At 41.3% G+C, this 21501-nt stretch overlaps 1 protein-coding gene across 2 annotated transcripts in view; it reads left to right on the plus strand.

Annotated features, from left to right (window-relative positions):
- tmem254 (transmembrane protein 254) overlaps positions 1–21462 on the plus strand; it is a 312289-nt gene extending 290827 nt beyond the window's left edge. For both annotated transcript variants that reach the window (XM_083988018.1, XM_083988017.1), the window contains exons 2-5: positions 15297–15408; positions 17618–17721; positions 19029–19088; positions 20642–21462. In XM_083988018.1, coding sequence (XP_083844144.1) covers positions 15322–15408; positions 17618–17721; positions 19029–19088; positions 20642–20762 — 372 coding nt within the window. In that variant the 5' untranslated portion in view covers positions 15297–15321 and the 3' untranslated portion in view covers positions 20763–21462. The remainder of the gene's footprint in view (positions 1–15296; positions 15409–17617; positions 17722–19028; positions 19089–20641) is intronic.
- Positions 21463–21501: the final 39 nt, after the last annotated feature.

A 21501-nucleotide genomic window follows, 5' to 3' on the forward strand; every position in this document is an offset into this window, starting at 1 on the left:
CTGGTGGGGATGTTTGGACTAAGGACAGTAAGACAGACCATTAGAATTATTAGTAAAATGGACATCTAAAGAACTTCTCTTAGCCCCTATATAAACTTCAGGGTCAGAGGAACCAGAGTGTGAGTGAAACGGACATCAGTGCTCAGTTGCACTGCTAGTATGTGGCTTTCTATACAGATCTGAACATACCTGGGAATCCTTGGAACATTAGGCCTAAGGGATTCATATTAAAATTATTGCCCAGTAACATTAGGTCCACTTAACATTCACTGACCCGTTTTTAGGTTTTTAATGCAAATTAGTGCCACAGAAATGTGTTTATTACATCAAAGCTTTTTGACTTTGTCAAGAACCTTTATTTAAACAAAATAAAACAAACAAAAAAAATTCACAAAATTCTAAAATGCTTTGGTTAAAAGTGTGACTTTTGTCGGTTACAACCCGGTTATAACGATAAGAACAATAACTAGAGTTAAAACTGAAATCATAAGTGCAAAACCAACCTTTTCATGGTCAAGGAAGCCTAAAAACATAACCAAGAGATGAGAAATAAATTGGATGAAAAAAACGTTTTTAGTGTGTTTTACAGCTGATTTAAGATACAGGAAAGCCAAAGCCAACTCTAACACAAGAGATAGTAGCAGCTGACACAAGATGAAGGTTAAAGTCACAATCACTCTGCAAGTAAAGACAATAACCCTTGTGATAGCCTAATATTGATTTTACTTTGGCTAGACATGCATCTGTCCACCCATAAAACCCAGCCTAGAATATAAGAATATGTGCCACCTGTTTGTTTGGACACCAAAATGTTGTAACTCAAGTCATAAACATTTAGCATCTAAATTTAGGGAAGGGTCTGTCTGCTTTCTACATGACTTTATGGTTGAGGAGATGAACAGATGATCTATCCGTACTGTGCTAATGTTTAGCTCATGTGTGTGTGTGTAGGATGGATGGAATATGTGAGATGGGACCAGGGGGCTGCAGATGGAGACACCACAGGAGGAGGTATGTGTTTATGAAAGAGGGCGAGGAGGTAGAGAGATGTGACCTCTGTGGAGCAGTTGGCCACGGTTGGGCTGTCTCCTTGAATTAGAGCACTCATAAGTGTCTTAATAAAGCATGTCTCCCTAGGAATGGAAAAGGAATGAGCGTGCACATGCTCACATGGCTATCGTTTTTCTGTCCGTCTTGGTCTGCCTGCTCTCTAGGCCAAATGTTCCTCAAGTGCATGTTGGGGACTTGGAAAGCTCTGGGAGATCCTAAAGTCATCATTCTGTAATGATAATAAGTATAACAAATGATAATAATAAATATAATATGCTCACAGTTCCTTTATATAAGATATGTAGAATAACTATGTGCTTCTCCATCAGCTTGAAATACAGTAGAAAGAACATGTGATTAGCTGTGTGATGTGTTTATTATCAATATATACGTTTGGTTTGTTCAGACCACAGCATTGGTCTGATCTGTTTGGCTTTTACTTTATATTTTTGAAATTGCAAATGCAAAATACCTCTCTAGTCAGTTGTGTTTACATTGTGCAATAGACAAATACAACCTGTATCATATCATATAGTTCACTTGAACACAAACTATATGATAATCAACTGAGTCACCAGTGACAGGAAACCGAACATGTTTTCATAACTGATATCTGATTCTATGAGCGGATGCAACAGTATCTTTTAATGCATCAGTGTGAGAAGAAATCATAGGACAGCAACAATAACAAACTATCACCATTCATTTTACACTGACATGCTAAATGTATTGAATATATATGTGATAGTATTGAATATTCCTAAGATTTGCAGTGTTGACACATGGACAACATCTTCCATGTTTCTTTTTCCCCTCTCACTCTTCCCTGGTTGAAACTGCACCCTGTGTCTCTCCATAGGTTTATCTCTTGGTTGATGGTCCCTAGACGTCTGTGCTCGGTCCAATCAGCTGCAGGGGGCGGGGTTGAGGATTTTCCTGCTATCATCACATTTGACAGCTGCTGCAGCGGCTCACATGACCAAACAACAATTACCTCATACATGTAGTACTCCTGCTGAAGGTGTTGCTTCGGAGACATGCATGGCTCCATGCACTGGGCTGGGCAGGGCAGGAGAGCAACAAAGGCTCAAGTATTCATCTCAGCCTGATGGGATGAGCTCTAATAGATGCACCTCACACTGATATTATAACAACTCCTATAATCAATCACTCTGATATTAGTCTATTCTCACAGATTAAGATGAGTGTTATTAATTCCAGTCAGTGTTCATGACAAGGCAGATAACCCCTAGTCTGCTGTATCTTCACCTAAACAAAACTTTATATAGTAGGCCTATGTTTCACTGCCTATCCTTGATACTGCTTACACTTATGGTGATTCACATCATGACTCTTTATTGGTATCAATAATAATTTCTGGTGTTTGAGATTTGTTTTGACATTTGATAGTCTATCACTGTCTTTCTATCACCTTTTAATTATGACATGAATAAAATAAAGTACATAGCCCATGGTTTAGCTGAACCCAGGCCAGTGTAGTAACAGCTCAGGTTATGGTACACAGCCAGATGAGCTTTGTGTGCACCTCCACACCATACAAAGCCTAGCTTACTCTAATGCTGGTCAAGATCTGACAACTATTAGTAATTCCATTGACATGTGACATATGGACAGACATGTGACATTCCTGTTTTTGTCATGAGACATAAGACACAAGATTTATGTCACCTGAAGTGGTGATGAGGTCATAAAAACTGAAGATTTCACTGATTTTGTAAGTGAATAATGTGCTATTAAAAGGCAAAACAGTGAAACGTATATTACAGAACATTTCCCGAATTGGGGTTTTTTTTGTTGCTAAACTTAGTTTGGTTTCACATCACTACTGCTCTATATTTAGTGACATGATGTCTTTATATTCCCACTGGGATTGTATCTATATTAATATGTCTTGTCATGCAGATCTGTGTAATACTTTCTATGTAACAGCTTTGATTTATTTGAATTGCAGCTTCACAGTCTATGGACTCTGTATACAATTATAAACAGAGCTATTTAGAAATGAAGGAGTGAAAGTGTGACCCTTAAGTCATCATGTGATGAGTGTACTCATTAGTCTTTAGTGTAAATGATATAACATGCAGCCTTTCATTTCCAGGAAGACCAATGAACTGACCTGTTTTTAAATGAGACTATAAATGTGATGCTATACTTGTGCTCCTATTATATTTAATACTGTTGTGTTGATACTGAATTCACTGATTCATCTTGATACTCTATACTCGTTAAATATGCTTTATATTATACGGTTTCCCATTATGTCCACACATTTCTGACTGCTATGCTACTACAAGATTATCCCTGTTATTTTCTACCTGCATTATTTTCAAGAACAGGTAGTGAAGGGCATATATTGTGTTCATGCTGTGTATCGGGTTTATTAGGTTGCTACACTGTGGGTTAGTGCTGGTAGGTACCAGAGGACATTGCTGCCCATGAGTTCATTAGTGAGCTGCTGACCTTATTTCCCATGTGCTTGACATTTAATATCAACTTTCTATTTCTGTATGAAGCTAAGCTGGAAGCTTGAGGCTTCAATAAAATGTATTGGTTTGCAGCATTGTGCCTTTCAGCATATTCACCTGTCAATATGAATAAATAGAAACAAGACAGCCCACTCACTTTGTGTGTTCCTGACAGAAACATGTTTCAGAGAGATAATCTTGCCCGTGCGCATTATATGCACATCCAATGAATGTGAATGAAAATACAAATATTCAATAGTATAGTATTACATCAGTCTATTTGCAGAGGACTGCAGTCTGGCCGGCGAGTGGTTCTATTTTAGGAAAGGCAAACAAATGCAAGAGCTACTCACTCCCATGTCTCCTATCCAGTTTCCAGGCGCTATCTCCTGGATTGTATAGTCTTGCACATGCGATCACACACACACAGACACACAGACACATACACACACACACGCACGTTCTCTCTGTTCCCTGTCACTGATCACCATCAATCACAGCCCTGCAGACGGAGGATGAGGCAGTAAAGGGAGAGAATCACAAAGCGCTCAGATGAGCTCCTAAATTAGACCATGTGGCCAACATGGACTCCCTGGGAGGGTTTGGTTAAATTACAGGCCATATTTTTAGTGAAGGCAAGGCTTCATCAGTGTGTCTGTGCCAACAGCTGAGGACCATCACTCACATGTCTGTCTGTCTGCCCCCAGTTTGCTCAACACCGGAGCTGTTAACACTTGTGTGTATGTCTGTATGTGTTTGATGGGCAGAAGCAAAAACAAGACAGCTCCTCAGAAACAGGTTACTGATGCTTTGTATGGGCCTTAGTGTGTGTAGAGTTGCATATTAGGGCTGCAACTAATGATTATTTTTATTATCGATGAATCTGTGGATTGTTTAAACGATTAATCGATTAGTTGTTTGGTCAATAAAATAATAAAAAATGTTGAAAGATATCAATCAGTGTTTCCCAAACCACACAATGACGTCCTCAAATGTCTTGTTCTGTCCACAAACCAAAAAGAGACTCCGTTTATTGTCATACAGGAACAAAGAAACCAGAAATATTCACATTTAAGAAGCTGAAATGAGAGAATTTGCCTTTTTTTTTCTTCTTAAATTAAAAACCTACCCAAACCGATTATTAGATTATCAAGATAATTGACGATTAATTTAATAAATGATTACTGTGCGATTAATCAATTTATTGTTGCAGCTCTACATTATAATCATAAATAATAATTAATCTCCAGTGTTCTAGCTCTGGAGTCTGATTGTTCTCTGGATTGTGTGTGTGTGTGTAACAGTCAGAGGCAGACAGAGTATGAGGGAGAATATGTAGATGTTGTCTGCAGCAGAATGTGGGTCATGTCAAACATGTTGCTCATCTCTATACACCTCCAGCCAACATACACAACCAATTCAATTCAATTCAATTCAATTCAAAAAACTTTATTCATCCCCAAGGGGCAATTAAAAAGCACGCTGAGCAGTTCAGGTAAGATCACAATAAACAGCAAACACTCACACATACACACACACACACGCGCACACACACACACACACACACACACACACACACAAGAATGAGATAAATAAATAAATAATAAATAATGCAACTTTAAAGTGCAGTGCATTCGTGTCCTTCAGGCCAATCAGATCCAGTCCAACCCTCCACACAATTTAGGAGGTGAGTGGTGGGTGGAGGGTGATGGGTGGTTGGGTGGGGCTGGGTTGAAGTGACTGGATGGGGATGGGCAGGGGGCATTGGGTGGGGCTGGGATTGGGTGGGGCTCCACACAGTTCTTGGGCCAGCGATGGCTGCGAGTTGAGCAGGAGGACAGCTCTGGGCACAAAGGTCGCCCTCCTTCTCTGAGTCCTGCAGCCCGGGCATCGGAGACGACGCCCAGAGGGGAGCCACTCAAATGTGGAGAAGAGGGGGTGAGATGGGTCTTGAAGGATCCTGCTGGCTTTCCTCAAGGTCTGTTGCTCACAGAGGGTGGAGAGAGGTCTTAGAGGAAGACCAATGATTCTGGAGCAGAGCTTGACAACACCAGACAGCCGGTTCCTATTTTGGAGTGAGATGGAATGAAGCCAGCATGTGAAGGAGAAGGTGATGATGCTCTCTATGAAGGAGTAATAGAATGTTGTGAGGATGTTTTTGCTCACACTGAAGGAGTTCAGCTTCCTCAGGAGGTACTGGCGTTGCTGGCATTTTTTTATAATCTCATCTGTGTTGTGGTCGAACTTCAACTGGTGGTCAAATACTGTACCCAGGTACTTGTACCTCTCCACTACTTCCACTGGCTTGCCGTGGATGGTGGAGACTTCAGTCTCAGCCAGCTCCCTCTGTCTTTTGGAGAAGGTCACTAATCATCCACACATCACATGTAGCTACTGTTCAGCTGAGTCAATGACCACATGTCTGCATGTAGGCTGATAGATACGGGGCGATGGATCGGTTTTATTAAGTAACACCGGAACACATGATAAGCCTCATGATGTTGGTAGATGCGCTATCGCCAAGCGTAGTTTTTAGAGGAAATGTTCCTGTTATGCAATCGCTGCTGACTGTAACAAGGTCAAGATGAGGAGAAACAAGCTGAAACATTGACAGCAAAACACAGGCAGATGATCAGCACTGTGAATATTTCTTCAAAACATGTATAATAGGGGAAGATCCCATTTACAGTGACATCTGAAGGTCTGATGGGCAACACAGCTTTATGGTTGACTCATGTCTGTGTGTGGGAGCTGTCAGAGGTTCATGACAAACCTCAGGTTTCTCATGAAGGTAAACAAACATCCACGGTATTCACCGCTCATGTGTCTCATTTGAAGAGTCATTAAGAAACAGTTGTCTTCACTGACTCAGAGTCAGCTGTTTCAGTTTTGTGTGTTAAACAGGAGGGGCAAAGGCAGGGAGGGGGAAACAGGCAGGGGGCATGGACTGATGCACAAGGTGAGTAAAAAAAGAAAAAGAAAAAAACAATTAACACGGAAACTTGATGTGAGCCAGGGCACTGCAGTATATCACTGAGGTGACCATACAATCTGGTGCAGACTGGAGAGCTGGGCCAGGCATTTACATAAAAGGTGGGTGCATGGCGATGAGGAGAAACTCCAACCCTGTCTAACTCCAGACCAAACTTCAACAAAACACAGTGAGACCTACTTTGTGATCAATTTAATCATTCGTGAGCTTAGAATTATAAGGCTCTATCTCCGTTTTGGGTAGTTCCGAGATATTGAGCATCAAATTCCAACTCGGCTTGTGTTTTGGTTGATAGAACCTTTTTATTTTATGAATAACTAATTAAAAAATGATGAAAATTTAAAAATAACACCACACAGGCATTAACAGACCACTAATGGATGATATTATGCAAAAAACTCAATTTTGAAAAAAAAATAATTCTAAGCTCACGACATCTTATCTGATGTTCTACACACTGTAACCAGCCCTATGATAGACTGTGACTTGTCTAGGTTGTATCCTGCCATGGCTCTGGCTCTACGTCAGCTGGGATTGGCTCCAGCCCCTCTGTGACCCTGCATGGATAAGACAATGGATGGATAGATGGATAGTCATATAACAACCCATGATTTGCAGCTATGGATCAACATTAGAAAGCCCTTAATGAAATCCTGCTTTGGTTTCTTGGCTGCTCTCTCTTCCCTCAGCTGTCTTGCGTCTTGTTTGTGGAGCATTGTGCTGGTGAACACCTGCCCGACACACGTCAGTCGCCGGCAGTCTGCGACATTTCCTCCGCCGAGCTGTCTACAGAGGCTAGAGCAGGCCCAAGTGTCACGTTCCCTCCTGCCTATTGTGTGTTTTTTCTGGTGACTGGAACCCGCGTCAGACACTAAAAAAAGGACAACACCCTTCCTTGCATCTTGAGGGTGAAGGCAGGAGGCCAAAACAGTATAAACAACTTGTTCACATTTCACTCAGTCACTCTGGGAAACCTCCAGCCAAACATCCTGTGAACTGCGTGGAGCTTTTTCCATTGGTTGTTTGATAAAGAGACGTGTTGTTGGGGTCATGGGGTTAGGGGAAAACACAGGGCTGATACAGTACACACAGGGGGCTTTGGCAGATGGTCAAAAGATAATATGTCTTTCATCTTGACCTGATAACTTAACCCTTTGTACCTTATGATGGAATAACTGATGTTCAGTGAAAAGAAGGACTTCTCTTCAAGTGTTGAATTACAAAATGACTCCAGCTCCTGAACAAAAACCAGATTAAACTTACATATAAAAAGTCTATGTAGCCTACTTACATGTGTTAAAAATGTCCATCCTCTCATTTTGTAATAATGATCATGATCATCAATCATGAACTTAGCATGTTTTATTTCTCCTGCCTCCAAGTAGGAGGGGGGGGGGTCTGCATAGTTCTGCTGGAGGACTTTAATGCCGTAGGCAACGAGCACCTTAGGCCATTGGTCAACTACAGCCTGACTTTGTGGTACTATTTGTTGACTCGCTTTTTTGGTAAGCAACCGGATCCAGGGCGAGAGAGACAGGCCTTTCTGTCAAAATAAAAGCACCAAGCTAATAAAATGCGGTGAAACTCTTTAATTTAAGGAATATAATTTATAAGAAAGTCCTCTAGCCATTAAGCTAACCTTTTGCTTTTATTGTATTACAAGTTAATGTCTATTTTATAAGTTTTATGTTGGTGAACACTTTTACTTTGGTGAATTTGGTGATTTAGAAGACGGGAAGCAGAATGCAGACAAAATTTAGAGTTAACAGACACCAGGCTCTTCTCCAGAGAGCCTGGTGACGCGAGGCTATTGTAGTCAGACCCATGATTATATGTTTTTATGTCACTGGTGAGGAGAGGGGTGGAGCTTGCAACTGATCACAACCTGGTGTTGAGTTGGATCAGGTGGTGTGGACTCTGGAGGGCTGAGGCTGGTTTGGTTGAACCAGAGGTCTCCAGGAATCAGCAGACAGGTAGCCTATTGGGTGGCCAGGAGACTGGGGATGCTGCTGGGCTGAAAAGAATACTTCTCCTGATCTCCTGAGCCCAGCTGAGATCATCCGTAGAGGAGGCAGAGCCTGAAAAACGTGGAGGAAGGCTCACCCATAACGCTGGCCAAGGTCATTGGGGGGGGGGGGGTTATAAAGCTGCTTTGGTGGCAAGGCGCCGGGTGTGCATGAGATTCACCTTGACAAGCCTCTTCAGAATGGCAAACTGTGGTAGTGGTGCCCATCTTTAAGAAAGGCAACCATATAATAATAGGTGACCATTGATCATCCACATCCTGAACCACTGTACCATGATTGTTCAAACTCCATAGCAACAGAAGCCAGAACATTTTAGTTGGCAAGCTAACAGCAACAAAAAATAGCTATGCAACCCTTAGTGAAAGTTCACAGACCCCGTGTTCCTATCTGCTTCTTCGAGTGGTGCTTTTGTATTCACCAGGGCCTTCACTTTATTGATGAGCTTTGATTTATTTGAAAGTTTTTTATTATGATATTAAGTCACATTTATGCTTAAAAGGCCAAAACTCAGCATATCAAATATCAAAATTGTTTTTTGGAAAAGAATTCATTTAAAATTTCATTTTACTATATGACACAGAGATTTGACAACAAATTAATCAGATTTTTCAAAAGAAAATTCATTCATGTGAAATTAAAACCTTCATATTCAGCCTCATATCCCCACAGAGGCCTGGGAGGATCAGTAGCCTTCTCCTTCCTTTACCAACTCACAGGCACCATCTACTGGTTGTAGTGTGTGACCTACTTTTCCTCCCAGCTTCACAGAAAATCTGTCTCATCTAAACACAAGGAGATATCATGTAATGGATTTGGCTCAGTTGACACTGAGAAACGGAGCCAAAGATTTTAAATTAACCCAAATTATTGAATGAAAGAAAACAAAGCCAACTGCATAATGCATTATTACTACTGATTTATTTGTAAAAAAGTGCAGAAATCATACATACATGTTATAAATAGCAGTGAATAAAGACATTGACCAAAAGAAGCTGTAGTCAGTGTGGAATAAATGCAGGACTGTAGAGTTTAAGAAGATGGATCCTGTTTCCAATATCCAAGCAGAATCTTTGGATTTTTCTATGTACATACAGTATCTCAGAGGACACACAGAAATGGCTCTCAATCAGAATTATACATGTGATTTCTAAGGGTTCGTTTTAATACAGTCATCAGCAGAAAGCCATTTTCTCCCCAGAGGTGTGGTGATCCAGTCCGTCTCCTCCCAGCCAGTCCTCGTTCAGCTCCCCTAGAATCTCCTGCAGGGACAGCTCAGGCAGGGGGGCGTGCTGGACCGGCCTTGGATGTCTGGCCTCCCCGCAGCCTTCCACAGCAACCCCACTCCATGAGTCCTCCAGCTGTGAATAATGACCGTCTTGTGGTGGACTGTTCTCCAGACTGGCATCCCAGTATCCAGAATCAGGAGTGTCCGGGGTGGAGGAGTGGGAGGTGGAGGAGGTCATGTACGTCTGCTGCTCTGCTGGTCCTGGGTACCCAAAGGCCGGGGCCTGGCCGGAGCTGGCGCTGTTATAGTTTCTCATTCCCAGAGGAGAGTGACACCACAGCGGAGAGAGGGGGGACGGTTGGCTGCCTGGCTGGGACCAGTAGCCCCTCAGGAGGGGTGGACTTGAGCTGCTGCCCAGTAGTCTGCCCTTCTGGCGTCCATACATGGAGCCGTAATGGCCGTGCTCTTCGACGGTGGAGTAGGCTGGAGGATTTTGTCCATAGTAGCAGGCTTCGTCCATCTCCTCCTTCACCTGGACCGGGTAGGCCGGTGGGGGTCCCTGAGGTGGCAGAGGGACGGGGCCAAGCTGAGGTCTCCTGGTGGCAGCAACAGGGAGAACATCCTGGTTGTCAGACTGCCACAGGGCTTTCTTGGCTCCTTTGCACTTCAGGGTACGAGCTCTTCTGTTTTGAAACCACACCTGAACAGGAAAGAGAGAAAAAAAAGGAGTTGAGATCCAAAGCTGGACAGATAAGACAACACATTCTGCTCTGTTAATCAGTCAACTATGGACAGAGCACCTCTGGCAGGTCTCAGCTGCACAGTCTATCTGCCCAGTCAAACAAGACCCTGATAAAAGCAGCTTGTGTCATCTTCACAGATAAAGACATAAAGTGATAGAGTGATAGCAGTATCTACATTTCTAGGCAAGATGCATTTGAAAACAGAGGGATTGTAAAATAAGAGAACACGGTGCAAAATGCCCTACAGCACAACTCTATGCATTTAAATTAGTACAGTATGTCTATATGTACAGTGGCATGCAAAAGTTTGGGCGCCCCTGGTCAAAATGTCTGTAAATATGAACAGTTAATCAAGTGAAAGATGAAATGATCTCCAAATATAAAGCATAAAGTTAAACATGAAACACTCTTTTGCATTAGTTATTTTAGTTTTCTACAGTTTTAGAGTGAAACAGGGAAACAAAGCAGCAGCTGCTAAATAATGGGAAACCCAGGAGACTTGAGCTCAGATAACTTTGACCAAGGTATCAGACAAGATATTTACTATTTACATGCTTCAATGGTTTCCAAAGGGGGGGCTACTAGCTACTAACTGGGCCCAAACCTTTTCCTTTTCTGTCATTTTGAAAATGTGATTGATGAAAATAAAAAATAAGTTGTATTGTTTAAATTGTAAAGACTTTGGAGATCATTTCATCTTCCACTTAATGACCTGTTCACATCAACAAAAATGTTGGATGCCATTGTTTAAACAACACCAGCATCAAGTTGCCCAACTGAAGGTATATAATATTAAGATAAGAGCACAAGGTGCCTGCTTACCTGGATGCGGGACTCTGGCAGGCCCGTGGTCTGGGACAGGCTCTCTCTGAGGCTGATGCCAGGGTACGGGTCCGTTTCAAAGGTGACACGCAGAAGCTCCACATGCTCCTTAGAAAAACTGGTCCTTTTCCTGCGGCTAGCGCTACGAGAGGAGCCGCCGCTGGAGGATGAAGATCTGGCATCATCTGAGGGAACAGAGGAGAGTATAGGTTCTTTATCTGACAAGACCCATAACAAATATTCTTTCCTTATTACTCAGCATGAATTCTTTATTGTAAACTGAGGGCCAACTTTGCTTCTCACTATCACTGCATCTAACCTGTGCAGTATAAGTTGAATGCTGACTTCCTATTTGTATGGTTCTGTTGTTGCAATTTGAGAATTTTGTTTATACTGTAAAATTATATTTTCTATAAAATGTATGAAGAGAAAAGAACAAGCAGTAGTTGTTGGTGTGAGGAATTCTAACATACATCCTGTACACAACCTAACAGAAGCATCTGAAGTTCATTTGCAGTGGATGTTTTCTTATTGCAACAACTAAATAACACACATCCAACCTGGTGCAGCAGGCAGGTTTAATAAACACTTCGAACTGTTCCATCCGGCAGGAGATCATGCAAAAATGTTTACTCCAATTACAAAAGAGCTCTTACCATTGCTGGAGTCCTTCCACATTGCAGCAGTTAAATGAATGAAGCTCTGGGGACACGGAAAGATTCCTAGTGCACTTCTGCTGGGACAGAGTTCAGTAGGGCAGTGTGTTCCTTCACCGAGAGTCTCTGAGTGTGTCTCCTGGTTGGGTCAGGGTACCTTTTATATTGATCACCTGAGAGCCCAGAAGGCCGTGGTAGAGCCACAACAGGAGGGTGGTGGTTTACTTTGAGGATGGGTGGTTAATAGAAGTACTGTGACCAGAGTGTCCCTTCCACGCCCGTTATCACCTAATCCCTATCAAAGTAGTGGCAAGGTCAATGGTAAATATGACAAAGTGTGGGTGAAACAAAAGAAGGTCGTTAGCCTCATCGATACCATGTTACTGACAGACAACAGGCATGTGATCAGCTGTATTTTTTAGCCACTGAATTTGTGACAATTCAAATAAGCTTAAAGACAGAAATCTTTTTTTTTTTTTTTTTTCTTAGTGTTGCTGTTATTTTGATGATAGCAAAAGACGTTTCACTATGAGTCAGAGTTTTGTTTTTGTTAACAAGTCAGTTGTCATTAATTAATTTTATTATAATGTGTTGAAATACATATTATCCCAGCACTTTTCAGATGTTTTTTTTTTCTTGAAGAAAGAGTACAGACATATTTCAGAGGTTCCTTTGAATTCAAATCTGTCTCCTAAGAGTCTTCTGATTAGTATAAAGCGCAAACACAGGCAGCTTCACTAACTGTGTAACACTGATCAATCAACAATAGCCTTAAAGAAATATTTAACCAACCAAAATACAAAATAGCTGAAGCCTATCAGGGGCTCCTGTTTTCTTTTCATATGCAGAGCAGCTCCCTGCTATCACATGAAGACAAACAAAGGTGGCTAATTGTTTAGTGATTAATTGGACAGTTACTCTTTGCACACAGCACAGCACACACCAGTCTTATTACACTGAATAAATGTATCAAAGTGAGTGAAGCTTGTCAGGTGGTTTAACATGTCCGGGCCAAGCTGTGTGCTAATGCTGTGACCTTTAACCTCATCCTCATTATGTAATGTATCCCTCTCTGTGAGGTTCCCTCGGACGTGCTGCCAGAAGACAGCCACCTCAGTGAAATCTTGTGTGATATCTTTACATTCTCTATTTCCCCTTATGCTTTTATGCACACTATGGATTCGATCATAAATGCAGTTGATAATTTGAACAGCAACTGTACAATCAAAATGCCATTTGACTCAGTTTGTTGCAGTGAACACTAACAAAGTGAGTCTAAAGGACAAAGTGCAGAGGCAGATTTACAGTAGGCTATTTTTTCTGTTTGTGTGTGTATTAGAAAACAATGCATCTTAAGGTCAGAGTTATCTAAAGCAACACAACAACCTCAGATCATTTCTTTTTATCTTTATCTGGACAACCAGCACAATCACTGTCTCCAGGTGTGGAGACGGCTCCTGAAAGTCCCCCAACTCTCTCTATGCTTTATCCAAATCCTATCAGACATCAACATTCTGCAATAGCTTGTCGTTTCCAAACACAGTAATGTGAAATAAGGATTGCCTGAAAAGAAGGATCGTACAATTGGCCTGATAGAATAATAATATGGGAATGATTATGATCGATATAAATTTCAGTAGATTATATATTTGCTCAAGTTTACATACAATGATTGAGTGACAAAAGCTAATACTGGTGGTTCAGCCTTATGTAGGCTTATCAGCTAATGCAAAATCACTGTGAGGAGCTTTATTTAGTTTTGTCCATAGATACTTGCAAATTAGAAAGACAAAATGCCATTTGATCCGATTATCACTAGTGTAATAGTTCAATTTTTCTTTTTTCTTTGGTTTGGGTCTGTTCTATTCTCTGTTCTCTTGAATAAAACATATGGTTTTGTTTAGTCAGTGTTACTATCCACCATACTTGTAAAATGTATAGCCTAACTAAAGATAAGTGAACTCAAAAAGAAACAAACCCCTTGATTTTCTGTTTGTGCTGCTCCTTAACTCCATTGCATGACATAGAAAGATCTGAACACAACATAGGAGATTTTAGCATTATCTGAATTAAAGAAGGCAACAAAACATTTACCAGGTTTTTTGCAATGGAACAATTGTCCTTATCCTATTTACTGGGAGAAGCTAATGTCAGCATTTGTAGCCTATTTCTAGATGATATGGACAAAATTACCTCTTAGTAAAACAGGGGAAATGCACAGCTGGAAATGACAATAGACATTTTTAGTGTGGTGAGACAGTTCAAGGAATGTTAGCCTGTAACAAAACGAGTTTAATTCGGAGAGCATTTTGATTTGTCTTATTATTCTGATCTTTTTTTTCTCTCTTCTTCTTCTTCTATTTATGTATTTTAACATCTATCTTATTTGAGAGAGTTGCAGCAAAGAGCCAAAGGCAGCACGTTAAAGCAGAACTATGCAGGATTTGGGCTGTAATTATTGTGGCTCAGAGTCACTGTGATGGTAGAGTGACCTGTTATGAGGTGAATGGGGTCTAGGCCAATGCGCTCACCCCCCCCCCACTGGCTGAAAACCGCACTTGCAAGATCAGTCCTCCGTCTCGGTGTAAATCTCATCAATGGATAGAACTATCGCGAGAAACTGCCTTACGGCAGTACGAGATAAGAACGCAGATGACGTCATGCATGTCATGAATCGTGATTGGTTTGAGTTCGGAAAGTCGGAGGAAACCATGGAAACATGTTTGTACTGATGAAGTTCGGCTTGTGGCTAACACGGAGCTAATGCTAACAGACACACACACACCATGGATCTTTTATAAGATAATGTAATACATCATGACACACACACACACACGCCTTCGCGTTTTGGAACCTTTATTCATGTGTGTGTGTGTATGTCTGTGTCTTTGTGTCTTTGTCTGTGTGTGGCCGTATTAGCGTTAGCTCCGTGTTAGCATTAGCTCCCTGTTAGCGTTAGCTCCGTGTTAGCATTAGCTCCGTGCTTAGTAAACACCGCTCTCTACCTTCAGCAGTAAACACAAGCACGTGTAGGGAGGGGGTGGAGGAGGTGGGGCGGCGAGTTTTTTTTTACGACAGTGACATGTGCCTCCCAGAACTGTGGGGGAGCCCCGGAGGGGGAAAAAAAGAGAAACCAACGAAGGAGCGAGCTATTTCCGGCCAAGTTGCATAGTTCTGCTTTAAGTAAAACGTATATAGGCTAATCATAACACCACACCGCCCTGCTGCCCCGTCAGTTCGTCTCTCACAGCTGTTAGTTACTACCCGGTCATATTTGGAAGCGACACCTGCACAGAGCAGCAGCAGCAGCAGCAGCAGCCATGGCCAAAAGTGATGGATGCGATTACTTTAGAAGAACCAGCCTGTTCTGGATTGTCTCCGTGACACTCGGGGTTGCATATTATACTGTAAGTTCACGAAATTGGCCATACTTGAAGTAAAATAGATTAAAGACAGGTCCCACACCTGCTACCATTGCTCTTTGTAAATGCTAGCGTGTTGTGTTGCGTAGAATATCCTCCGGGTCCTGTGTTATTCACATTAAAACATATCGTAAGTTACGTTGTATCCGTGGATGTGTAGCTAACTGTTCTTATACCTTCATTTAACACTTGTTATTTGTAATAATGTATATAAAATAAGTCCGAGCCGAGTCACTGCCGCTGACAGCGAGTCTTATCAGGACTCATTCAGTCTGTCAGGAGCTGCTCGGGTCAAACAAACTGATGGACGAAGTCCACTGGACAAAGTTACATGTCCACCGTAGTAACTCCAATGTTAGCTATTAGAGCTTGTCTGTCACACACGGAAAGAAAACAATACATTCAAATGACGACGGCAGCAGTAGTTTACCAGTGACCGAACAGCGTTATTTATGAGTGAACAGTTTAATTCAGTGTAGGCACGTTACTTTAAAAAAGTAATTAGTGATAGCCAACTAGTGTTAGGCTACTAGTTACTTCCATTCCCCCAAATAGTAACTGAGTTAGTAAGTTAAGTGAATTACTACTAGCCTAACTAATGTTGCCAGTATTCCTCCGCACAGAATAGCCTAGGCCTACTACTAAGTTACCTAGTTAGTTAGTTTCAGACATACGGCTTTTTCCGACTAGTTAATGGACTGAAAAAAGGTGTAGACTAGGCCTAGGCCTACATAACGTTCATTTTAACGGGTGTATTATTTTGTGTCGCGACTTCTTGAGTTGTTAGGCTACTAAAAAAAAGTAGCGCCGTTAGTAATGTGATTTATAACGGAATAAATCACATGCTGATAGAAAGGCTACACTCATTAATAACACAGTGCTTGGCTAAAATGTCTCCATTAGTAAATGCTCGGCCTGAAATGCAGCTCTTAAAAATATGAAACCTTCTCAACGGAATTCGGTGTGGGGGAAAAGCTCCTGCAAACCTCCCTGACCAGTCGCCACGTGTACAGTGACGTACAGTCACCGCCGCAATAACAAATAAATACAAGTTTATAAGTGTTTTCACTAGTGTCAATACTACATGAAGACACACTGCTCAGTGTACAGGTGTGTTTGACGGTCTGACCATAAATGAAGTGCAGTGTGTGGAGGTCCCCTTCAACAATAGCCCTTTGTGTTGTCTCTGTCCATAGTCCACACATACCTGACGGGTCACAGGTGGACAGAGGGGGACAACAGCTGTATGGCACAATGTAACATTATAGGTCAATGAGATATGGAATGTTGTGTTTGATGCTCATGTTTCTGTGCACTAATGTCAAGTGTCCATTGTAAATTATTCATTTTAAGTCATGTAATTAGGTTAAGAGGAAGCTGGTATTTGTATCTTTAAAAAGAAACAGGGTTGATACAATAAAGAAGTGATCAAAGAGGGCATAAAAATAACATATTTTGCATATTAATTTTTTAGTGAAAATATATAATTTCTGATGTTTCTGTTATTTCCCTTATGTCAGATGGTAAAATGATCAGACTAGACATCATGGGGTCAACTTGTTATAAAGTGATGCTTATCTTGTGGAGGAAAAGTTCAGATTGTGACAGTAACAGAGGATATGGAGCTGAACAAAAGGTCTGCTCATTCAATTTCACATGACAAGACTTAAATATCAAACCACCATGGTGCAGAACTGATCTTCTTCCAGAACTGTAACAAATAGAATTTAAGTGGCACCGCTCACAACAAGGCTGTGCCTGCGCTACATACAGCTCTGCCTGTCTCTGCTGTAAAGAAGCCATTCACAGCCACACAGACCTCAGACTGTACGATAGAGTTCATCACTGTCACGGTTTCTTCCTCGGCTTAAGGAGTAACCATAAGTAACAGGAAGATCATAGCTCCCGCCACCTTTCAAATGATCCACTGTTCAAATAATCTACTATTTAAATCTAAATGGAACAGAACTTCAGCGCCCATAGCATCGACTGTGAGTCATGCAGTGCACGCCAGATTATTGTATAGATAATTAGTCTTTTGACTACTGTAAAGGCCACTTCAGGAATCACTTCTGAAATGTGTGTTCTAAAAAATATGATGAGGTGTTAACAAAAGTCTTTGGTTTGGTGAAGGCTCTCTCAGTATGTGTGTATTGTTTATTTGGATTAATGCTGAAATATCTGTGTTTTGCAGTGCATTGTGTTTGCGCCAGAAAAAATCCCTTACGACTACCTGGGTCTGTTCGGCACCTTCTGCAGATACCTGGTGGATAATTATGCTGGTCTTATGTACAAAGGGTGAGTGTTTAACATTTCAAATACAGAGTTTGTCACACCAACATAGACGCTGAGGTCGCCACGACGGATAGCAAATAAGAACTAAGAACAAACAGACTAGACTAGACTGACGACATGTCGAGGATGCTGAGCAGCAAAGCCCCATCCTGAGAACATCCAGATTTCCCCCTCAAGCCCCTTCCTCCCTCTATTTAGTAAAAATCATTTGTTTGTGTTTGTTTTTAAACTGCTTGATTTTTGGGCCATGTGCTTTCACCTGTTTGGTTATTAATGAAAATAAGACTAAGGAGCTGGGTATTCAGAGACAATGTCGTCTATCTGAGCAGAACATTTTAGAGATCCTGTCTACAGGCGCCCGGTGGGAGTGGTCTAACTTTTAACATGTGAACATGGTTTGGGCATCTGGGGTCGAAGAACAAAAACAGAGGGAACAGGACTACAGACGCAGCCAGCAGGGAATAACAGGGAAAGAGCAGGAACAACTGGAGCGTGTATACACACAGAAAGCTTGACAAATTGACTCTGATCCTGTTCATCCTCTTTTCTAAAAATTCACAAATCTTCCCTCAAGGAGACACTGTGGAGTTGCATCAGCAGCCAGGGACATTTGCAGAAAGTCCTTTCTACCTTGAACTCCTAAGTATCATCCACAGTGAAATAACCTCCACTACTGTTGTTGTACCCTGCATATTGTGCTAATGTTATTATTTGTTGTTTTGCAAAGGCAAATTTCACTACATGAGGACAATAGAGATTATTATTTTCATTTTTATAATTAAGTAGGATACTGTACACTATAATCTTGTACTGTGTTGAGAATAGTTTGGTGTGGAGGACATTAGTTCTGTTGTAGTATAATCTTTGCAAATGTATTGATGTATTTCTGATCAGGCTTTTTTCTTCTTCTGCAAATGGTCGATGAGCTGACAGACAAGTGTATTTCCCCTCCGGGATTAATAAAATAATTTGTATTCGTATTCTTATTAGTAGTTAAACCGATCACCTCCCCAGATCAGCTGTGATGGCGGTCCGACGACGTGTGAAGTGATGTCACAGGGCTGAAATCAACTTAAGCCTTAATGTTTTTCACTGTTAGCAGATCGTTGGCAGCACCTCTGCTGGGCGCTAACTGCTCCTTTCAGTCAGGTTAAGTCACGTGACGTCCGGCCTGTCTTCATGAGGAGAAGGTTGAAGTGGAAGTCGTTCAGTGTGGAGTGTTGTCATGTGACTCACATGAGTGCAAAGTGTCAGTGTTGAGTTGTGTGTAAAAGACAAGTTGAGTTTAACACTTTTTTTTTTTTTTGCAGGTGGTGGGCAGCCTTGGCCATTCATGTCTTGGAGGCTATTGTTGCACTGAGGGTGTGCAGGTAAGAATGACAAAATGCTGGAGTGACTTTAAAACATATCTGGATAACTTCTCACAGTTAACTGGTTGAGTACTGTCAATAGTGTAGCTGTAGTTGTTGGCTGTTGTTGGTTGTTACCACACCTGTAAGACCAAGCCAATATCATGACCTTTGCTGAATGTAATTTACTGTGCTTTGTACTTTCTTTATATTTTTTTATGGTTTGAATTTATTTTTCTATTATTTACTTCAGTACTGTATTTATCTATCATCTACTTTATTACTACTGTCATTATTATCCTTTTTTACTATTATTATATTATTTATTTATTTTTCATCATTATTATTATTATTATTATTATTATTAGGGATTAAGGCAAGAGTTGGCCTATGGGTCTGATTTGGGAGGGGGGTGGGTTTGGGTGGCATTTGAAGTACTACTGCTGTTACTGATGCTGTAAACTGTATGGAAAAAATGTTAATAAATAAATTGTAAAAAAAAAAAAAAAAAAAAGAATGACAAGAATCTAATTGTCCACCAGAGGGCAGTGTAAGCTATGTCTTATAAACCTGCTCCCATCATCCTCTTGTTATTCTGGGGCTGTTCATCAGTTTTATTCCCATTTTTCAAGCCTTAAAGCCCCAGTGTGTAACTTATTTGGCTTTTTATTAGAAAAAATCAAATATTGCTTTCATTATACGTATTTCACTGAAGTGGAATCACACCCGCATACAAATGAAAGTTTTCTCGTACCTTAGAATGAGTTGTTACAAGTCGTTACAAATACATAAGTGGGCGACGCACCGAACCGAGGCGGCCATGTTGCATCGCCATTTTTTTATGTTGAGTGGCAGCGTAACTGTAGGTAACCACAGAAACTCAGCGGAGCTGTCGGCTCGGGGAGAAAATTTTCCAGGTAGCGCCTGTTAAAACTGTCACCACTGTGTAGTGTGAGGAAGGACGGAGGCACTGGTGTTGCATTCAGGTGCAGTCAGGCAGACGGCCGTCGGCAAACCAACCCGATGTCATTTTACTCGATGAGAGAAAGACGGTAAAACGTGGGTCAGGTAAACAATACGACATCACCATGACAACATATTGTCACGCCTGTATTGTTTTGCCTCGTGCTGGCGGACCACTTGTTTACATAGACGCTTGTTTATCCTGTTACATGCAGCGTCTGTTGTCTGTCTGACGTCTGCCCGATTTCACGTGAATGCAACATCAAGAGTACGTTAACTTCCGATATGCAACCGCACTGCTAGATGGGGGTAATTCCTACATATTATACCTTTAAAATAAATATCAGACACACTTTTCACTGTGTGTCAGTGTAAACGAACCAAAATCCAGACACAAGTGTGTTATTACTTGGAGCATTATGAAAGCCGTAAATGAGTTATTTTTGAATTAATTTGTCCTGTCTTCTCTTTGTATCGTATGAAAACCTGAAATGTATTTAAAAGTTCTTTGCTATTTCATCATTGGAGTTTATTGTTGAAGGTTTTAATGGCAACTTGTACTGAATGGAGCATCATTACAGGCTCTTTGTTTGTTCTCCACACCCCTGCAGTGACAAAGGTATCAACGGCATGGGCACTCGGTTCCTGTGGGTGTTCCAGACCTTGCTGTTTGGCTTCGCCTCCCTCGGCCTGCTCATCAAGTACGACCCCAAGCGCCCCAAACAGCACTGATGCCAGCAGCAGGGGCCCGAGGAGGAAACACCCTGCACAAGCTGAGCTTCAAAAATCAATGGGTTCCTTCATTGTGCCTTTTCTTCTTCCACTGTCTCTCCCTGTGATGTGAAATCCTACCAAGGGACCAACTCATGGATGAAGAACCCTGAGCCTTTTATTTTAACACTAAAGATATTGAAGTGGAGACGTAACTTTGATAGAAACACTATTATCATGGGTTTTACAATTTCCTGTGATAAAATGGACTGACAACTCTGTTTCATTCCATAGATTTTCTATAGACATTACAGAAAGATAACTGGTATTTTACAGATGATATTAAAATATTTTATTAATTATGCTATTAACAGAATCATTGAGTTTTACTTGTGGACTTGATTTCATACAAAAATATTTAATCAAAGATTCACTTTGGAATGACCAAGGTGAATCTTTGATGCAATTTTTTCTGTATCTCATAATGTTTACATTCAGTCCAGGTGGGTGGGGGGTGGGGGGGTATTTTCTCAGCTTGTGTGATGAACATAATGTCAGACAGGTTGGCTGCAGATGGTGAGCTGTCACCAGCCTCATGAAGAGAAAAAGAGCTGCTGCTAGCTGTGTGTAAATCCACATTGGCCTTTCTCATACTGCAGTGCTGTGAAGATGGGAATTTCTTTATATTAATACAGCAAAATAAAACATGACTGGCAAACTACATGGCGTGTGCACTGCTGTGTCATTTTTCATTTGTTTG

Source organism: Trachurus trachurus (genome assembly GCF_905171665.1).
Source record: "Trachurus trachurus genome assembly, chromosome: 15".
NCBI classification, from domain to species: Eukaryota; Metazoa; Chordata; class Actinopteri; order Carangiformes; family Carangidae; genus Trachurus; species Trachurus trachurus.